We start from the raw sequence: 19,110 nt of genomic DNA, 5'->3' as shown, positions 1-19,110 counted from the left end.
TAGGTCAAAGGTCATTTAACTGTGCTGACCAAAACTCAAATGCTGTCGGAAGGAAGTAGCAGTCAATCTAAATCTGAAATTCCCCTGGGCTTGGCTTATTACATGTATTTTCAGGGATGTGATATTTTTCCACCAAATTATCACATGTGATAAGGAAAGCAGGTCAGAGGTCATTGTGCTTATCATGATGCCCAGAATACAGAAAATTTCACTGAACTTAGCCCATCAGTTTTGGGTAAAGGAAACATGCAATGTTTTAAACATAATATTAACTTTGCCGATCACAATGTACATGTAATTCAGTCAAGGCCAGGACTTGATGTACATGTATGTATGAATTTTATGTATTTACTTATTTGATTGGTGTTTTATGCCGTACTCAACAATATTTCACTGGTAAAAAGGAGGCCAGCATAATGGTGGGAGGAAACGGAGCAAAGCCCGGAGGGGAACCAACGACCATCTGCAGGTTTCTGGGAGACCTTCCCACTTACGGCCGGAGAGGAAGCCAGCATGAGCCGGGCTTGAACTCACAGCGACCGCATTGGTGAGAAGCTTCTGGGTCATTACCCTGCGCTAGCGTGCTAACCAACTGAGCCACGTAGCCTCACTCTGTATAAATTTTAAGATCTATGGATTATGATTCAGTACTTTGGGTTATACAATAATTTTGTTTAAAAACATGAAATCATGATTCGAAATATAAACTGGGAAAGTATGTCAAAGGTCACTTTCACTGATGACAAAGGTCATACCCCACGAGGGCAACTCTTCAGTGAATCAGGTATGACGCAAGGTTTCATTCAATTTGCTGCGCAGTTTCAACCAGCCACATAATAATTCTGACCACAAGAGTATAGCTATAGTGAAATGTTAGTATTAAATTATTGTCTGGAAACATTCATTCTAATATAGACTTCCTCCTGGAGCAGCAATAAACAAGTTCACAAAATTTGCAAAGGAAATATGAATCTCTCCTCAAGATAGGGTGATAATTAAATGGTGTCCATCAAACTAAAGCCATACCCATTTTGCCAACATTTGTTCAGGTTTAAGAAATACTGCATACAGGTAAAGTTGTAAGAAATAAAGTTAAAAAGTAAGCTGATAAGGAAATACAACATGCAATGTCAGAAGCTGAGCTACATTGTAGTTGTTGGAAATGCACATTAGTCCATATTTCCCATGCCAATTAAATTACTTGTACAGGTAATCCACACCTTCAGTCCATCAACTGATAGAAATGCAGTCTGTAGGTTTAATAGGGAACTGACAAAAATACTGCTATTTTTCTGGGCTGTTAAAAGTCGACCAAATGTAAGTACTTGTAAGTCTTAAGGTCAGTACACGAAGATCTACAAAGCTGACAGAAATACAGATGCATGAGTTGATAGAAAGAGAAGACGTGAAGTTGAAATGATCACACTCTACAGATTACATGTAACTACTGAAATACTTCACGAGTCAACAAGCAGGGAGTGGATAAACCCTCAACAGGCTGATCTGACTGAGCAGCATTATTTAAGGTGAGTTGAGTGAGAAGTGCATGTACTGCATGTCCACATATAAGATGAACTGAGTTATGGGCACTATCTATAATAGTGATAGGACTGAGACACATTGTCTATTTAGAACACTGACTGATGAGAATTATGTAAGGGGTGTTTTTTTCTCAGAAGCACTGTCTGTTAACATGTATTAAGTGAGTTAATGACTGAAAAGAATAGTGTAAGGTGAGTCTTCTGAGAAGCACTGTCTATCAATATGAAGGTGAGTTAATGACTGAAAAGAACAGTGTAAAGTGAGTTTTCTGAGAAGCACTGTCTATCAACATGAAGGTGAGTTAATGACTGAAAAGAACAGTGTAAAGTGAGTTTTCTGAGAAGCACTGTCTATTAACATGAAGGTGAGTTAATGACTGAAAAGAATAGTGTAAGGTGAGTCTTCTGAGAAGCACTGTCTATCAACATGAAGGTGAGTTAATGACTGAAAAGAATAGTGTAAGGTGAGTCTTCTGAGAAGCACTGTCTATCAACATGAAGGTGAGTTAATGACTGAAAAGAACAGTGTAAAGTGAGTTTTCTGAGAAACACTGTCTATTAACATGAAGGTGGGTTAATGAATGAAAAGAATAGTGTAAGGTGAGCTTACTGTGAAGCACTGTCTATTAACATGAAGGTGAGTTAATGACTGAAAAGAATAGTGTAAGGTGAGTTTTCTGAGAAGCACTGTCTATTACTATGAAGGTGAGTTAATGACTGAAAAGAATAGAGTATATATAATTCATTTGATTGGTGTTTTATGCCGTACTCAAGAATATTTCATTTATACCATGGCAGCCAGCCAGGTGAGTTAGCACTGTCTAATTATGTGAGTGAGAAGAACTCTAGGTGAGTTAGCACTGTCTAATTATATGAGTGAGAAGAACTCCAGGTGAGTTAGCACTATCTAATTATGTGAGTGAGAAGCAATGTAATCTACAGGTAATTAATTAGTTTATGACAGGTGAAAACTAATCACGACTTCTCAGGAGTGCACACATGCATGTATACACACTCCTGATGTATGATAAATTTTCATCAAGCTAGATTTTAGCCCAGGCCACCTCTTTATATTATCATACACCATAAAGCATTTTCAAAATTAAGCACCTATATTTAAGTACCACACTTTCATATCACAACAGTAATACTACGTACATGAATATCAAAATTACTGTACATTACTTTTACAGGTTGGCCTGTAAAATGCACGTTGAGAAGCACAATCTTGTAAATGGTTTAAAATGGTATCTTTGAAGGCAAAACATTTTGATTGCAAAAAAAACTTCACACAAACTCATAAGTGGCTCTATATAAAGGTAAATTGAATCTATCAATGAAACTTTAGATGAAATACTGAAATTTTTCTGAATATAAAAACGCTGAAGGGAAAAAAAATACAAATTTTGTGATGTTACGAGTACCTCTTGTAGTGACGTAGGAGTGATAATCTGACCATAGTCAATACGTCTGTTTGGAATGGATGGTGGCAACTCCCAAGTTTTATCCGCATAATTTTTGTTCTGTGAGAGTGCTTTATGTGGCTGTCAAGGTGAAGAGTAATACAACTTTCTGATAAAGCTTTGAATATTGCACACAAATAGCTTTCTGTGAGCATTATGAGATTATTGTTAACTGCCATACTTTTTCACTTTCTATATAATGGCAGTCAGTTTTATGGGTGGGGTACCCAGGGTAAACCACCAACCTTTGGCAAGTCACTGACAAACTCTTCCAAATGTGATGTAGACATGTACACTATACTAGTGGAGGACAACCGGTCTTCAAGCAGTGAGCGTGAGGTCATCTAGCAGCGAGCGTGAGGTAATCTAGCAGTGAGCGTGAGGTGTTTAAGCAGTGAGCTTGAGGTATTTAAGCTGTTAGCGTGAGGTATTCAAGTAGTGAGCGTGAGGTAATCTAGCAGTGAGCGTGAGGTCTTCAAGCCTCGAGCTTGAGGCAAACTAGCAGTGAGCGTGAGGTAATCTAGCAGTGAGCATGAGGTCTTCAAGCAGTGAGCTTGAGGTAATCTAGCAGTGAGCATGAGGTGTTCAAGCAGTGAGCGTGAGGTAATCTAGCAGTGAGCGTGAGGTAATCTAGAAGTGAGCGTGAGGTCTTCAAGCAGTGAGCGTGAGGTAATCTAGCAGTGAGCATGAGGTAATCTAGCAGTGAGCATGAGGTAATCTAGCAGTGAGCGTGAAGTAATCTAGCAGTGAGCGTGAAGTCTTCAAGCAGTGAGTGTGAGTTATTCAAGCAGTGAGCATGAGGTTATCTAGCAGTGAGCATGAGGTTATCTAGCAGTGAGCATGAGGTCTTCAAGCAGTGAGTGTGAGGTAATCTAGCAGTGAGCGTGAGGTCTTCAAGCAGTGAGCGTGAGGTAATCTAGCAGTGAGCATGAGGTCTTCAAGCAGTGAGCTTGAGGTAATCTAGCAGTGAGCGTGAGGTAATCTAGCAGTGAGCATGAGGTATTCAAGCAGTGAGCATGAGGTCTTCAAGCAGTGAGCGTGAGGTAATCTAGCAGTGAGTGGGAGGGTTTTCAAGCAGTGAGCATGAGGTAATCTAGTAGTGAGTGCGAGTTATTCAAGCAGTGAGCGTGAGGTTATCTAGCAATGAGCGTGAGGTCTTCAAGCAGTGAGTGTGAGGTAATCTAGCAGTGAGCGTGAAGTCTTCCAGCAGTGAGCGTGAGGTAATCTAGCAGTGAGCGTGAGGTAATCTAGCAGTGAGCGGGAGGGTTTTCAAGCAGTGAGCATGAGGTAATCTAGTAATAAGTGCGAGTTATTCAAGCAGTGAGCGTGAGGTTATCTAGCAGTGAACGTGAGGTCTTCAAGCAGTGAGCATGAGGTAATCTTGCAGTGAGTGTGAGGTAATCTAACAGTGAGTGTGAAGTAATCTAGCAGTGAGCATGAGGTCTTCAAGCAGTGAGCGTGAGGTAATCTACAAATTTGCTGTCCAAAGCCAGTTTTGAACCGTCACCTTATGTGTCCTAGCAATTGAAAGGTGAGGCCTTTATTAAAATTAATTTGAGTGAGTAATTTAAAACAGCTGTCAAGGTCAATTGTCATGTATATCTCTAGTAATTAAAGTTTGAAAAGGACAGAGATAACTTTGTTGTTTTATAGTTGGTGATCATAGCAGTTGAAGACGATGCTGAGGCTGTTTGCAAATTTTATTTAATTAAACATTTATTGAAGACCATCTGTCTTCCACTAATAAACATGTAGTTGAATACATGTATGTCACATGTGCAAAAGTTTGTCAGTAACTTGTCAAAGGTTGGTGGTTTATGCTGGGAACTACAGATTCTTTCATCCAGAAAGACTTCAGAAGGTAAGCAGACAGAAATACTTGTAACGGTAGGTAGACAGAAACACTTCTGGTGAGCTGACAGAAACACTTATAAAGGTGAGCTGACAGAAACACAGAAACACTTATATTTTTAAAAGGTGAGATGACAGAAACACTTATATTTTTAAAAGGTGAGATTACAAAAACACCTATAAAGGTGAGTAGACAGAAACACTTAAAGGTGAGTAGATAAAAACACCTATAAAGGTGAGTAGACAGAAACACTTAAAGGTGAGTAGATACAAACACTTAAAGGTGAGTAGATACAAACACCTATAAAGGTGAGTAGACAGAAACACACATGAGTAGATAGAAACACCCACAAAGATGGGCTGACAGAAACACAGGTGAGTACACAGAAATGCCTATAAAGATGAGTACACAGAAACACTTTAAGCTGAGTAGATAGAAACACTCACACGTGAGTAGATAGAAACACCTACAAAGGTGAGCTGACAGAAACACTTACAGGTGAGTATATAGAAACATTTAAAGGTGAGTAGATAGAAACACCTATAAAGGTGAGCTGACTGAAACACATTTTAATGATGATTACACAGAAATATAGTATATACAGCTGACAAAAACACTTATATTTTTAAAAGGTCAGCTGACAGATACACAAGTAAAGGTGAGTAGCTAGAAATACTTATAAAGGTAAGCTGACTGAACGCTTACAGGTGAGTATATAGAAACATTTAAAGGTGAGTAGATAGAAACACCTATAAAGGTGAGCTGACTGAAACACATTTTAATGATGATTACACAGAAATATAGTATATACAGCTGACAGAAACACTTAAATTTTTAAAAGGTCAACTGACAAAAACACTTACATTTTTAAAAGGTCAGCTGACAGATACACTAGTAAAGGTGAGTAGTTAGAAATACCTATAAAGGTAAGCTGACTGAACGCTTACAGGTGAGTAGATAGAAACACCTATCAAGGTGGGATGACAGAAAGACTTACAGATGAGTAGATAGAAACACCTATAAAGGTGAGCTGATAGAAACACTTACAGGTGAACTGACAGAAACACTTGTAAAGGTGAGCTGACAGAAACACTTGTAAAGGTGGGCTGACAGAAACACCTATAAAGGTGAGCTGACAAAAACACCTATAAAGGTGAGCTGACAGAAACACCTATAAAGGTGAGCAGACAGAAACACATTTTAATGATGATTACACAGAAATACAGTCTACAGGTGAGCTGACAGAATCAAGATCTAAAGTTCATGATCTTTTAATGCAAACATTTATATATGCATAAAAAAATGCATAATCATAAAATAACCAGTTTAGTAGTTTATCTGTATGTTTCACAACAGAAATATTGTACTTACTAAACTTTACACTGGCTTTATATACATTAAACTTGAAACACAATGAAAAATATCACACCAGAGAATCCATTTAATTTGATTTCTTTGATCTATTTTAATGTTGTAATCAATTATTTCATCCATTTACATGGATGGAACAGAAGTGATAAAGAAAACAACCTGTACTTCTTAAAGAGCAAAATCAATAGCCATATAGTTGATTATCTGGCAAGCTACACGTCGGCCAGTAAAGGCCTTGATCACTGCTGGTTAAAAGGCCACATGAAGCAAAGATAAACAGACCTCTACTGAATTACCTCCCTTGTCACATGCAGGCATCTGTGACATACTGTAAGCTAAATTACATCATAGAAGTTATACAATGAGCAGCGACATCTTGTCTGTAGTGAAGCATGCAGTCTGTAGGGTTATTATGCGGCAGTAACAGTTATTTTGTAGATTAAAGAATTAAGAAGTATGTATCATGAAATCAGAATTCAGACGCAATATTTATAGGAGAGTGTCCCCAAGGAAGATAATTCTGTGAGGCCCTGTCTCCTTCATCTGTAGATGTATAATTGTAATTTAGAAATCGTAAACCTTACAAACTTTAAAGATACATGTGTATGAATAAGCCAACCACAAGCATGCCACAAGCACACCACAGACATACCACAGGCACAAAGGCATACCACATGCACACCATGGACTCAGCAACTGCACACTGTGGACTCACAACACACATACCACAGACACACCATGGACTCACTAAAGGCATAGCAATGACATTCATGGACTCACTCCAGGCATACCACAGACACAGTGGACTCACGGCAGGCATGCCACAGACACAGTGGACTCACTGCTGGCATACAACAGACACACCATTGACTCACTACAGACATACCACAGACACACCATAGACTCACTGCTGGCAAACCACAGACACAACATAGACTCACTACAGACATACCACAGACACACCACAAACTCACTACAGGCATACCACAGACACACCACAGACTCACTACAGACATACCACAGACACACCATGGACTCACTACAGACATACCACAGACACAGTGGACTCACGACAGGCATGCCACAGACACAGTGGACTCACTGCTGGCATACAACAGACACACCACTCACTCACTACAGACATACCACAGACACACCATAGACTCACTACAGGCATACCACAGACACACCACAGACTCACTACAGACATACCACAGACACACCATAGACTCACTACAGGCATACCACAGACACAGTGGACTCACGGCAGGCAAGCCACAGGCACAGTGGACTCACTGCTGGCATACCACAGACACACCACTGACTCACTACAGACATACCACAGACACACCATACACTCACTACAGGCATACCACAGACACACAACAGACTCACTACAGATATACCACAGACACACCATAGACTCACTACAGGCATACCACAGACACAACATAGATTTACTGCAGACATACTACACCCACCCCGTGGACTTAATAGACAAGCAACAATACACAACAGGCAAACAATAGACATACAATAGACTCACCAAAGGCATACCACAGGCACACCATGCACTCACTACAGGCACACAGGACTTGCACACCACTGGCAAACTATGCAAACCCTCTAATGGCTGCATAACACAGAGTCAAGAACAAAGATCTTTTAACCTGGATTATATATCTACCAGCTGTTGTGCAGTCGACTTTAAACTATTATGGGAAGCACTACTGAAAGTAATACTTTGGAGTATACAAGTTATGTTTTGATCTATTTCTAGGTATTAGGTAGTTGCTCATATAAATATGAGACTGATTTGGTTGTGCTGGACACTCACAGAATCTGACCCCTCAGAATCAGGTAGCAGACTTAGGTAGGAGTTTCGTCCAGAGTCACGCTGCCAAACAAATGTCAATACATTCACCAAACAATTAGCTTGACGGTAGTGCACTTGTGAATGCAAAACTACAGCTAAATACATGCGGTACTAAAGTCATGAATTTGGTAATTTACAGTAATTAATATGCACACAAAGCATCACTGCAACAACGGAAAATCCCCATCATGTCCTTGTGCTTTATATGCATGTAAATCTTCAGGTTAATACATGCTGTACTTTTTAAGATATCACCCCTAACATTTTGTTAAGCACTGATATTTAATACACTATTAAAGTCATCAATTTGTACTTTACAGTGTTTAATATACACACAGCGAATTAAGGATGGAATATCTATCTAATGTTATTGTGCTCTACATGTGTGGAAAATCTGAGCTCATTACACACAGTACTGCTTAACATACCTCCTCTAACATGTTGTTTACCACAGCTTTCCCTCTTGCTGGACGCCAACGCTTGAATTATGACATAACCCACAAAGCCCAGACGAGCTAAAAACCTATGCTAGCATTGTCAATGCGTTAATTTCAAAACTGCTGTCCTCTCTGGCCATGATCTAGTCATGGTCATATCTTTCAAGGAAAAAGACAAATGTCATCATTTTAACATATTAAATACATTTGTATCAAAAGTTTTTGGGCATTGCGATATACAACCCCAAATAAATGCATGTCACAAGCCAAATAAAGTTACACAAATTTTTCAAATTTAAAAAATCATGATATCTGCCTATGCTCTCTAATGTGGAAGCAGGTAAAGGGGTTCAGTCCATGTACTCAAAACAGGTAAAGGGGTTCAGTCCATGTACTCAAAACAGGTAAAGGGGTTCAGTCCATGTACTCAAAACAGGTAAAGGGGTTCAGTCCATGTACTCAAAACAGGTAAAGGGGTTCAGTCCATGTACTCAAAACAGGTAAAGGGGTTCAGTTCATGTACTCAAAACAGGTAAAGGGGTTCAGTCCATGTACTCAAAACAGGTAAAGGGGTTCAGTCCATGTACTCAAAACAGGTAAAGGGGTTCAGTCCATGTACTCAAAACAGGTAAAGGGGTTCAGTCCATGTACTCAAAACAGGGAACTGAGGATGTGGCCTACAACTAAATATTAACTGAGACATCATTTAAGGCTGTCTACTTTGTAGTACAGGTCCTACATGCACACTGGCCAAGTCCATAATGGCTTCTACAACATTGCTGTTCACAGTGACCTGCTTATCAGCGACACAAAATAATTCCCAATGTGTTACTCTCATTTATCGCATTTCAAAACTTCATAGATTTTCCAAAAAGATTTTTCTGTGATAGCCATGGCTTGCTGTTTTTTCTATGTATATATAATGACAGACTTTATGTTTCTTTAGCCTTTTCACATGTTGGCGAGGTGTTTATTCAAACATGTTCTGAAGGCATTATTCTGTGTTGACTGATAAAATTATAATTTCTGTGAAGCCCTGAATCTGGCCAATCCAACTAATGTAATTTTGTCTCCAAAATCAAATAAAAAATATGCATAAATTGCACTTAAAGTTGCTTTTTTAATTCCCCTGAGGAATTAGGGTACTCTATTAAAGTTTATTGCACAAATCAAGATAAGAATATACATGTAATGTTACTGTTTTCTCAGCATCTCAATGATACACATCTCTGTAAAGTACATTAATCATGCAGGTTCTGATCCACTCAATCTTTATTAATTTTTTAGAAGGTGTCTTTGAAAAAGCCACAAGTTCCACAGGCAAAAGAGAGATTGGGAATGAACATTCCAACTCTTTCCAGACTAGCAAATATTTTACTTGATTCACTCTTGATTCATACCAAAATAAAGTCTGAAGTAAATCTTCTATAACTTCATTTAATCGTATAGTGTTGTAGAATCTACTGGTTAACATGCAGCACCATGTGGTTACAAAACAGCACCTTCAGATTTTCATACAGGTACTTGCATGTATAAATTTTAATAGTTCAAAAAAAAAAAAAAAAAAAAAAACAACAAATAAAACACCCATATACTTCAGACCTGCTCACAGAGGAGCCCCTATAAAACACAAGTAAAATTAAAATCTGTAAAATCTAGTAGCAATGCTTTTCAAAAATGAAGTTTTAATTAGTTTTGGAGAATGTATGTACATGCATGTATGTTTATATGCTTGCAGTTTTACATCATACTTGTTTCAGTCACATGACGATGAGAAGTCATGATTAGGTGTGTGTACATATATTGTTTCTTCGTGTGTCAGGGCGAGTACATGCTGCCAAAGTGCTGCCGCTCCTGAAGTATCAAGCTAAAGACACCAGACATAACATCCCACTGCCTGGTCTAACCTGCAGTGCTGAAAACCATTAGTGAGGCAGCATATATCTTGCTCAAATGATTATGCCATACACGAACAAGGGCAAATCAAGATGTCTCCATCACACGGCATAGGAGCATAGAAAATAGCAGCTTCATGTACATTCAGGTTTATGGCTGGAGCTAGGTACAGAGAAGGAGTCCAACAGAATGCCTGCCTTGAGCAGGAAGCACAAAGCAATACAAACTAACCAAAAACAACAACATATATTCAAACACTTGGAAAACGCATAACTGACAAGCAACCGTTTGAACTGATAGGCATTTTATATTATTAAAGGAAAACAGGTTTATCAGTCAGCAAAGCGCACAAGAATACTGCCCCTGAACATACATACATCTTTTCCACTAAAAATGTTATGTTTGTCTCAATGTATTATTATTTTTTTTTTTTTTGCCTAAATTATATGAAAATTTACACATTGCCTACATTATGCGATTTCAAGGTGGTGATAGCTAGCATACAACACATACCAACATGCGACAATAAAAATCTGCACCACGCACCACATAAATGTCTTTTAATACATGCATTAACATCACAGATCAACTTACTGGCACTAAGTACTCCCCATCATCCTGTGTGGTTTTCGGTATAGTGTCCTTTGAAGGGAAAAAAAAAACTAGTTAAGTACATGTAGAACTGAAGTAGCAGACTGACAATAGCAATGGCATTTTTTTCCAAGCATTTCACTGATAATTCTGTAATATTGAAGTGATCATGCATGGACTAAGAATGGGTACATCACTTTAACATGACATCACAATAATAAATCACATGTCTAAAGCCCATGACACACTAGGTCATTCTGATGCTGGTCACTGCCAGTGGTGGTGTAGTGTGCCAGCTTTAGCAACAGCGATTTTGTGCACTGGCAACTGTTGCCTCTGTGATTGCAGGCATTAGAACATTTTTGATTTGTTCGATATTACATTAAGACTAAACACACTGCACCAAACATTGACCATCAACCCCTTTGTTTAGTGGTGTTGCAACTGGACAGCATATACCATAATATACATCAATCAATCACCCAAGCTAATATGACCCAGGGAATAAGAATCATTGGCTTATTAAACAATGCCATATCTGACTTATGCCAAAGTTTATAACCTTGTCTTAAACCTTATTATTTGGTGCCGAAAGTTGAAATTTTGACACATTTCTCAGCTTAATGAGGCGGTGAAAATATTAAATTCCTCAAAATAAGCTTTAAGATCAAATTTCAAATTTTGACTGATGTCAGTAATGGTTTTGTGAAATCTGTCCCACTATGCACTCATATATACATATACATGTATGTATAAAAATACTCACAGGTCTTCTCCTGAGGCTTTTCAAGATGACAGCAATCATTTGCTGATCCACCAAGTCGTCATAGTCCTTCTGATCTTTGAATTCCTATCAAAGATACATGAAATTGCCCACTAAAATACACGTATCAACTGGAACAAACATCCTGGAAGTTTTGGTCATGTAATAAATGTCCCAAAACGGTTAACCCATCACAATAATAGATAGGTCAAAAGCCCACAAGAGAACGAAACCTGGCCATCGTTCTCTTGAAAATGAACAAAATGGCCCAATATTCAAACTTTTTTTCTGTAGCTTGTCTTGCTAAAACCGTTTACTTAGTTTCAACGCACAATAAACAACCACTTTTGAACAAAGAAAGTCCAGAAAGCATTCAGAGAGCATAACATGACAAAACAGCTATACTTTTGTTCAAGGAAAACAAAACACTACAAAACTCATTCTCCAAAGGTTCATTTATAGGTAAAGATAAACGTGTATAGCCTGGTCAGCCAAATTTATACAAAAATCCTCTCAAAGTTCTAAGACAAACAAAGGTGCACTGTCATCACTATTTGCATAAATACAGGAGCTGACATGATTTTATGAAAGATTGTGTTTTTTAAAAAAAAGTGGTACCATAATATTTACCTGTCCACATGGTACTGTCAAAAACCCATCCCAGTTTGATATTTTATTCTGAAATATTAAAAAAGTTTAAATTTATTGCTACCAGATTATATGGTCACTGATTTCAGTTCTAACGAGTATCAAATTGATAGCAATTGCTGCTAATGGAATTAATGGAAGTGGTGTGAACGGTGAAAACATTTGTAGGTATCGCGTTTTTTCAATCTTCAATAATGGCTCATTTCCCCTTGTCTGCTACACACTTGTTAGTACATGTACATATGTGCGATGTAATTACCCTCACTGGTAACAAAATACAAAGCAGCAAATCGTCCACCATATACTGGTTACATATGTTTAAGCTTTTTGTGATGTCATGTTGTCACAATATCTTTCCCCAAGGGTGAAATTAACGATGTCTCAAGACGTTGGCGTGTGGTATCTCTCCATTCATTTTTGTCAACAAAAACAACATCCTGTTTTATAATAGACTCACCATTCTATCCATCAAGCATTTGCATGCACACTAAAGGCAGTCTAACATGAGATTTACAGCCTTCCAATATCTTTTCATGTAATATCAGAAAAACAGTCAAGGGTTGTAGTATAAGAGATCATCTTATATGCCTCAAAAACAAAAACTTTCGATCATTTTGACACAATTTTCTTCATAAAAATGTCCCATAAAACCATAATGATCTTCATATCAGAATTCCTTTTCAAGTATCCTTTAACAGCTCTTCAGGAACTTTGCCCTGCAGACTTACCATCTGGTAATACTTTACCAAACTTGTAAGGGACGAGTGGGTCTTTGCTTCGCCGATGATGATAAACTTTCCGTTATACAACTGCTCCACCATGTAATGACGACAACGATCTTCTGCCCTGATCACAAAAAATCACATGTACTATCAAAATTTGATGTCAGGGTGAACACTCTCTGTATGATCACATGAAATGTTTTGTTCTTATTTCTTGGTAAGCAATTTAGTATGTGTCCTAACTTATAAAAGTGAAAAAAGCTGAAGGGTATAAAAATGGCTTTAAACGAATTTCCTTAAGGCCCCACTGGTCTGTCTGGAAATTAAATAGCTGATGATAACTGTTATCATGATGAAAACTGATGAAAACTGATGAAAACCTCTTGAAGTACTACGACAAACAAGGGTAGAGAGAAGAGCTTAAATTGGATGGGGGTGTGGTGCATAGATGCTCCCGCTTTCCCAGCAGGGTCATAGATGATGTCACCTTTAAAAATGTCTAGCCACCGACGGAAAACATGGTGACACACACAGAGATATTCTACAAAAAAGGTGAATCCTGACCATTTGAGCAGTGATATATGAAGAATTATTGGTATGTTGACACTGACCTTAAACCAAAATTCCTGAAAATTAGTTTGAACTTTATGATGGCTGCAAAAATGTGATTTTGATGAAATTCGAAGTTAGGGATAATTTATATGCACATATAATGTGGCAATGAACCATGCAACTGGCCAGACTTCACTTATCTTTTTCAGTCTCTAGATAACTTTAAATACATGCTAATAAACAGACATGAGAAAATAAGCTACATATATTGTTCCTAACCTGAAGATCAATTGTCAGCATTGTAAACTGGTTACAGGATAGGCATGAAAAGGTGCCCAGTCTGAAGTATCTTAATGCAGCCTGGTAATCAAGGGCAATCCAGCATTATAAATATGACAGCACTTAAAACTGGCCTGTTAAATGGTGATTAACCCCTTACATCATGAAAAATAATGCCGAAAACAATGTTGATATCAAACGAAGTGAGTTCCTCGTCATGTATCAATTAGTTCTCACTTGATTGACATTTCCTATAAAACACATACATATATATTCGCTGAATGCATATACATATTTCAGTCTCCCAGGAACCTGCGGATGGTCATGGGTTTCCCCCGGGCTGTGCCCGGTATCTGCCCACCATAATGCTGGCTGCCGTCGTATAACTGAAATATTCTTGAGTACAGCGTAAAAAACAACAATCAAATACACATATTTCGTCACTATATGGCTAAAAAGTTGCTAACGTGGCGTTAAAATGTAATCATTTACTCATTCATATACAGGCTTACTCACTTGAAGGAGAGGCAATAAGAAAACTTAGTCTGGCTAACCCGTAGAAGGAAGCCGCCTATGGCACCAAGTTTGTTCAGCAGATATTCTGCGTGCCTGCAAAAAAAAAAAGAAAAAAAAAAAAAAGAAAGAAAAAACAATTTAAAACAACGCCAAGGCAGATTTAGACTTCAGTAAATTTAACTGGCATAAGGGGCATAATCCAAGATTGTCGAAAGAAGCTGTACACAAGGAAGACATTTCAGTACAAAATTGAAATTGCCCTAACTGTGACTATTACGTCAAAATGGAAATGACAGCTGACACTATAACACTACAGCTGTCTAATGTCTTGAAGCCAAATACATGTAGAAAATGAACATCAACAGCTCAGGCTAAGACGTCTGTGCTGGACACGAACATTTGTACAGTCCACACTGTGACACTAAGACTGCATGATTTTGAAAACCGAAATGGAGTACATCAACAGCCCTGACTATAACGCCAAGGCCGGACAGGAGCAGCCACAACTATGATGCAGCAACTATTAGATTTGAGGACAGTTCGTCAATTATCATAGTTGTGGAGTTTGAGTGTTTGGAGTTTAACGTCGTACTCAACATTTTTTCAGTCATATGACGACGAAGGAATCATTAGGGTGCATGTACGTGTAATGTGCCTCCTTGTTGCAGGACGGATTTCCACCGCTCTTTTATTTAGTTCTGCTTCACTGAGACGACTTACCGAAGGCAAGTAAGCCGCCCCGCCTGAGCCATTATACTGATACGGGTCAACCAGTCGTTGCACTATCCCCTTCCTGCTGAACGCCAAGCGAGGAAGTTACAACTTCCTCTTTTAAAGTCTTAGGTGTGACTCGATCAAGGATTGATCCTGGATCTACCGATCCCGAAGCGGACGCTCTACCAACTGTGCTATCCGGGCCGGTGTGTGGAGTTTGAAGATAAACCTGCAAAGTCTGCATGTAGACTTCAAGGCAGACTAGTACTGTGTGGACGCAACAGAGCAGTATTGACTGTGCAATGAACTGCGTGCGTACAAGCGACACTGTAGAAGCTAAGGATGCTGTATGTGTACATCATCTGAGGCTATACATTTGTGTTCCGGTAGCTCCACCATGAACTGATTTTTCTCAAACATGAATAGTAACGATGCATAATAAGTAAAAGTTCTGGCGAGGACAACAATTTAGTAATAACTACAATTAGTAATAGCTACACTTAGTAATAACTACAATTAGTAATAACTACAATTATAAACAAACTAAACATTAAACATATAAACTACAAACTTACTAAAAACACTAGAACATTTCATTTTTATAACTACCTTCAGTACAAAGTGTTCATCTATTTAGGCCAAATGAAAAAGTCAGTTGAAGACTTTTCATGATTTGCCCAAACTAAGGTCGCTTAACTTTTAGACTAGACTTTGGAAGGGCCAGTTACATTCATCATGTGACTTACATATATGCTTAGGTCAGATTGACCCTTTGCATGTTGAAGATGAGCTGACCCTAGGCATGTTTACAAACTGGCTAAAAATACTTTAGGCCTTAATATAAATAAATGAAAGGCAAATGCTTAATTCTATTACCCTAATGTCACCAAAATGTTATTAATTTGTTGCATTTTTAATTATTTCACTTCAAAAACAACCAATCTAACTGCTTGTCACACAAGTACATGTAAGCAGGTAGTTCTAGTGTAAGGATGGCAAGGGTGGCAATAAGGCATTAAATTAATAAAAATGTTTTGTTTAAATACATGTATCTGAACTGTAGGTTTGCACATGACATTATCGTGTTTGATTATTACAAGATGAATTATCCAACGTTCAACTCTTTTAATTGGCTGAAAACAAGACATTATGCCAGTCAAACCTGCCTCTGTGATATTCAAATGACCTTTGACTGACCTTCTGGAGATGATTCCATGGAACCACTCTGGGAAGGTGCCGGTGACCTGGAGAAGGTATCTGGTCTGGGTCTCCTTGAACCATCCATACACAGACACGGGTGTGGAGCTGTAGACTGCATCCTCGGATTCGAGGGGCTGGCTGAAGTCATCGTCAGAGGAGAAATCTCCATTGGAGTCGAACAGAGCTTCAGAGCCCACAGACGATTCTCCATCATCACTCATCGGGTTTCTCACCTTTAACTGGGTGGATAATATAGATTCACTCACGAAACTGTTACTGAAGATAACCTACAAGATGTTGTACCAGAGTGGAGTATACATAGTGCTATCCACCTTTAGGCTATAGGGAATTTTCATTCTAGTCTAGAAGAAACCTTAAGGTTGTTGAAATGCCATAAGGGCCTATCCAAGCTCAGACCTTGGATAGACAAATTACGCATTCACCCACTATCACTGTTTGTGGAGGCTTGGTGACAATAAGAGGTCATGCAACGATGCCCTTATGGCTGTTTGCGCAGTTTAACAACTCTAAGGTCCGCACAGCACCATTAATTTAAGGACCAAATTTTTAAGAACTTTCAAGTACCCCAATCCAGTCCAAATTCAAGAACCTTCAACTATAACAATCCAGCTAGATACTTATTAAACATATGGTACACTGTCATCTTAACTTTCCATCCTACTTCGCTGGCTTCACATCGTGGGTATGGGTTACTCATGATACCATGACAGCTACCACAATTTGGTTGTTTTAATATTTGTCAGTTATTTGTCAGTTGCTTGTTTGGCAAACAAACAACCGCTAATACAACTGTGAATGAAAGTCAACATCAGGTGCGGTGATGCTCCAAAGTAATGATTAAATTCTTTCTATCGAGTTTCAACTCGATGTAGTTCAATAAAATTAAATGTTGAAGTCTACTTTCAACAATTTCTGATCTTTACCTGCCTCAACGTTTAATCACTGAATTCAAAAATCCCATATGTCGACAAAGTGGATTTTAAATTCACTTTAAAATGGCTGCAACTTGTCTTCCACCAGTATTGTGTGAATATCTGTATATCACACAAGGAAAGTTGCATCAGTTACACATGCCATGTGAATATCTGTATATCACACATGGGAAGTTGCATCAGTTACATATGCCATGTGAATATCTGTATATCACACATGGAAAGTTGCATCAGTTACACATGCCATGTGAATATCTGTATATAACACATGGAAAGTTGCATCAGTTACACATGCCATATGAATATCTGTATATCACACATGGAAAGTTGCATCAGTTAAACATGCCATGTGAATATCTGTATATCACACATGGAAAGTTGCATCAGTTACACATGCCATGGGTCAGTCATCTGACCACGTAGGAGTCCTTAGAGCGCATGTATGTGTAATGTGCCTCCTTGTTGCAGGGCGGATTTCCACCGCTCTTTTATCTGGTGCTGCTTCACTGAGACGACTAACTGAAGGCAAGTAAGCTGCCCACCATAGCCATTATGCTGATCCGGATCAACCAGTCGTTGCACTATCCCCTTAATGCTGAACGCCAAGCGGGGAAGCTGCAACTTTGTTAAGTACGACTTTAAACCCCTGGCAATCATTAACTCAATGAAATCAGAAAATGCCACGTGGGGGATTTATTGGTTACCTGCATACCAGCAGGTAGAGTCCTGTTCTACTGGGAAATTGGGAAGTTTGGAATCAGCACCAAATTGTATTTTATTACCAGTGACCTGGTAATAAAATTTGCTTTTAAAAATGTATTTGATTTAAATATGCCAAATTTTAGGCCAAATACAACATTCTCTGGATCCATGACTGCTATTGTATTCTAAAAAAGGAGAGAACAACTTTTAATAATATCTGCCCCTTGAAACCCCTAATCCTTTAGCCCAAATACAACATTCTCTGGATCCATGACTGCTATTCCATTCTAAAAAAGGAGAGAACAACTTTTAATAATATCTGCCCCTTGAAACCCCTAATCCTTTAGCCCAAATACAAAATTCTCTGGATCCATGACTGCAATTCCATTCTAAAAAAGGAGAGAACAACTTTTAATAATACCTGCCCCTTGAAACCCCTAATCCTCATGACCACCCACCATATCCACTGATTGATTCTACAAAGAAGAGAACCTATGTTTATAATTAATACCTCCTCCTGAAAGTGCTTAACCTTCAATACCTGTGTATGTTCACTGATTGATGATCCACTGCTTGATCTGAATGAACCATCTATTTTCTCCGGAGAGAGGATATTATGATGAGGGGCAGGTGGCTCTGGCTGCTGTGGTGACGGCAGGGGTGATGGGGGAGCTGCTTTTGACAACTTCTCCACTGTAAAACGCATTGGTTAAAGGTATACGTGAAATAATTGGTTTTTATTTATTTATTTACATGTATTTATTTATTTGATTGATGTTTTACGCCATGCTCAAGAATATTTCACTTATACAACTACAACCAGCATTATGGTTTGAGGAAACTGGGCAATGCTCAGGGGAAACACATGACCATCTGTAGGTTGCTGATAGACCTTCCCACTTTTGGCTGGAGGGGAAGCCAGCATGGGTTTTTATTTCTTAATACAGAGTGTATGATGTTATATTTTGCCTTACCAGAAAAGTACAAAATAACTTCTCAACTTTGTACAGTTTCCCTCAGTCCCCTGCAGTCGC

General features: G+C 38.5%; 1 protein-coding gene across 1 annotated transcript in view; it reads right to left on the bottom strand.

The window, feature by feature from the left end:
* Window positions 1-543: 543 nt before the first annotated feature.
* The window catches only part of LOC135473445 (myosin-IIIb-like), a 52,938-nt gene continuing 34,371 nt past the window's right edge, over window positions 544-19,110 (bottom strand). Inside the window, exons 23-31 of the mRNA XM_064753296.1 lie at window positions 18,618-18,769; window positions 16,419-16,660; window positions 14,508-14,600; window positions 13,167-13,284; window positions 12,421-12,468; window positions 11,794-11,877; window positions 11,031-11,078; window positions 8,065-8,124; window positions 544-3,085 (exon numbers count right to left, since the gene is read on the bottom strand). Coding sequence (XP_064609366.1) covers window positions 2,729-3,085; window positions 8,065-8,124; window positions 11,031-11,078; window positions 11,794-11,877; window positions 12,421-12,468; window positions 13,167-13,284; window positions 14,508-14,600; window positions 16,419-16,660; window positions 18,618-18,769 — 1,202 coding nt within the window. The 3' untranslated portion in view covers window positions 544-2,728. The remainder of the gene's footprint in view (window positions 3,086-8,064; window positions 8,125-11,030; window positions 11,079-11,793; window positions 11,878-12,420; window positions 12,469-13,166; window positions 13,285-14,507; window positions 14,601-16,418; window positions 16,661-18,617; window positions 18,770-19,110) is intronic.

The sequence above is a fragment of the Liolophura sinensis genome, chromosome 8 (genome assembly GCF_032854445.1).
Source record: "Liolophura sinensis isolate JHLJ2023 chromosome 8, CUHK_Ljap_v2, whole genome shotgun sequence".
In the NCBI taxonomy this organism is placed as follows: domain Eukaryota; kingdom Metazoa; phylum Mollusca; class Polyplacophora; order Chitonida; family Chitonidae; genus Liolophura; species Liolophura sinensis.
This window is presented reverse-complemented; position numbering and strand designations above follow the sequence as displayed.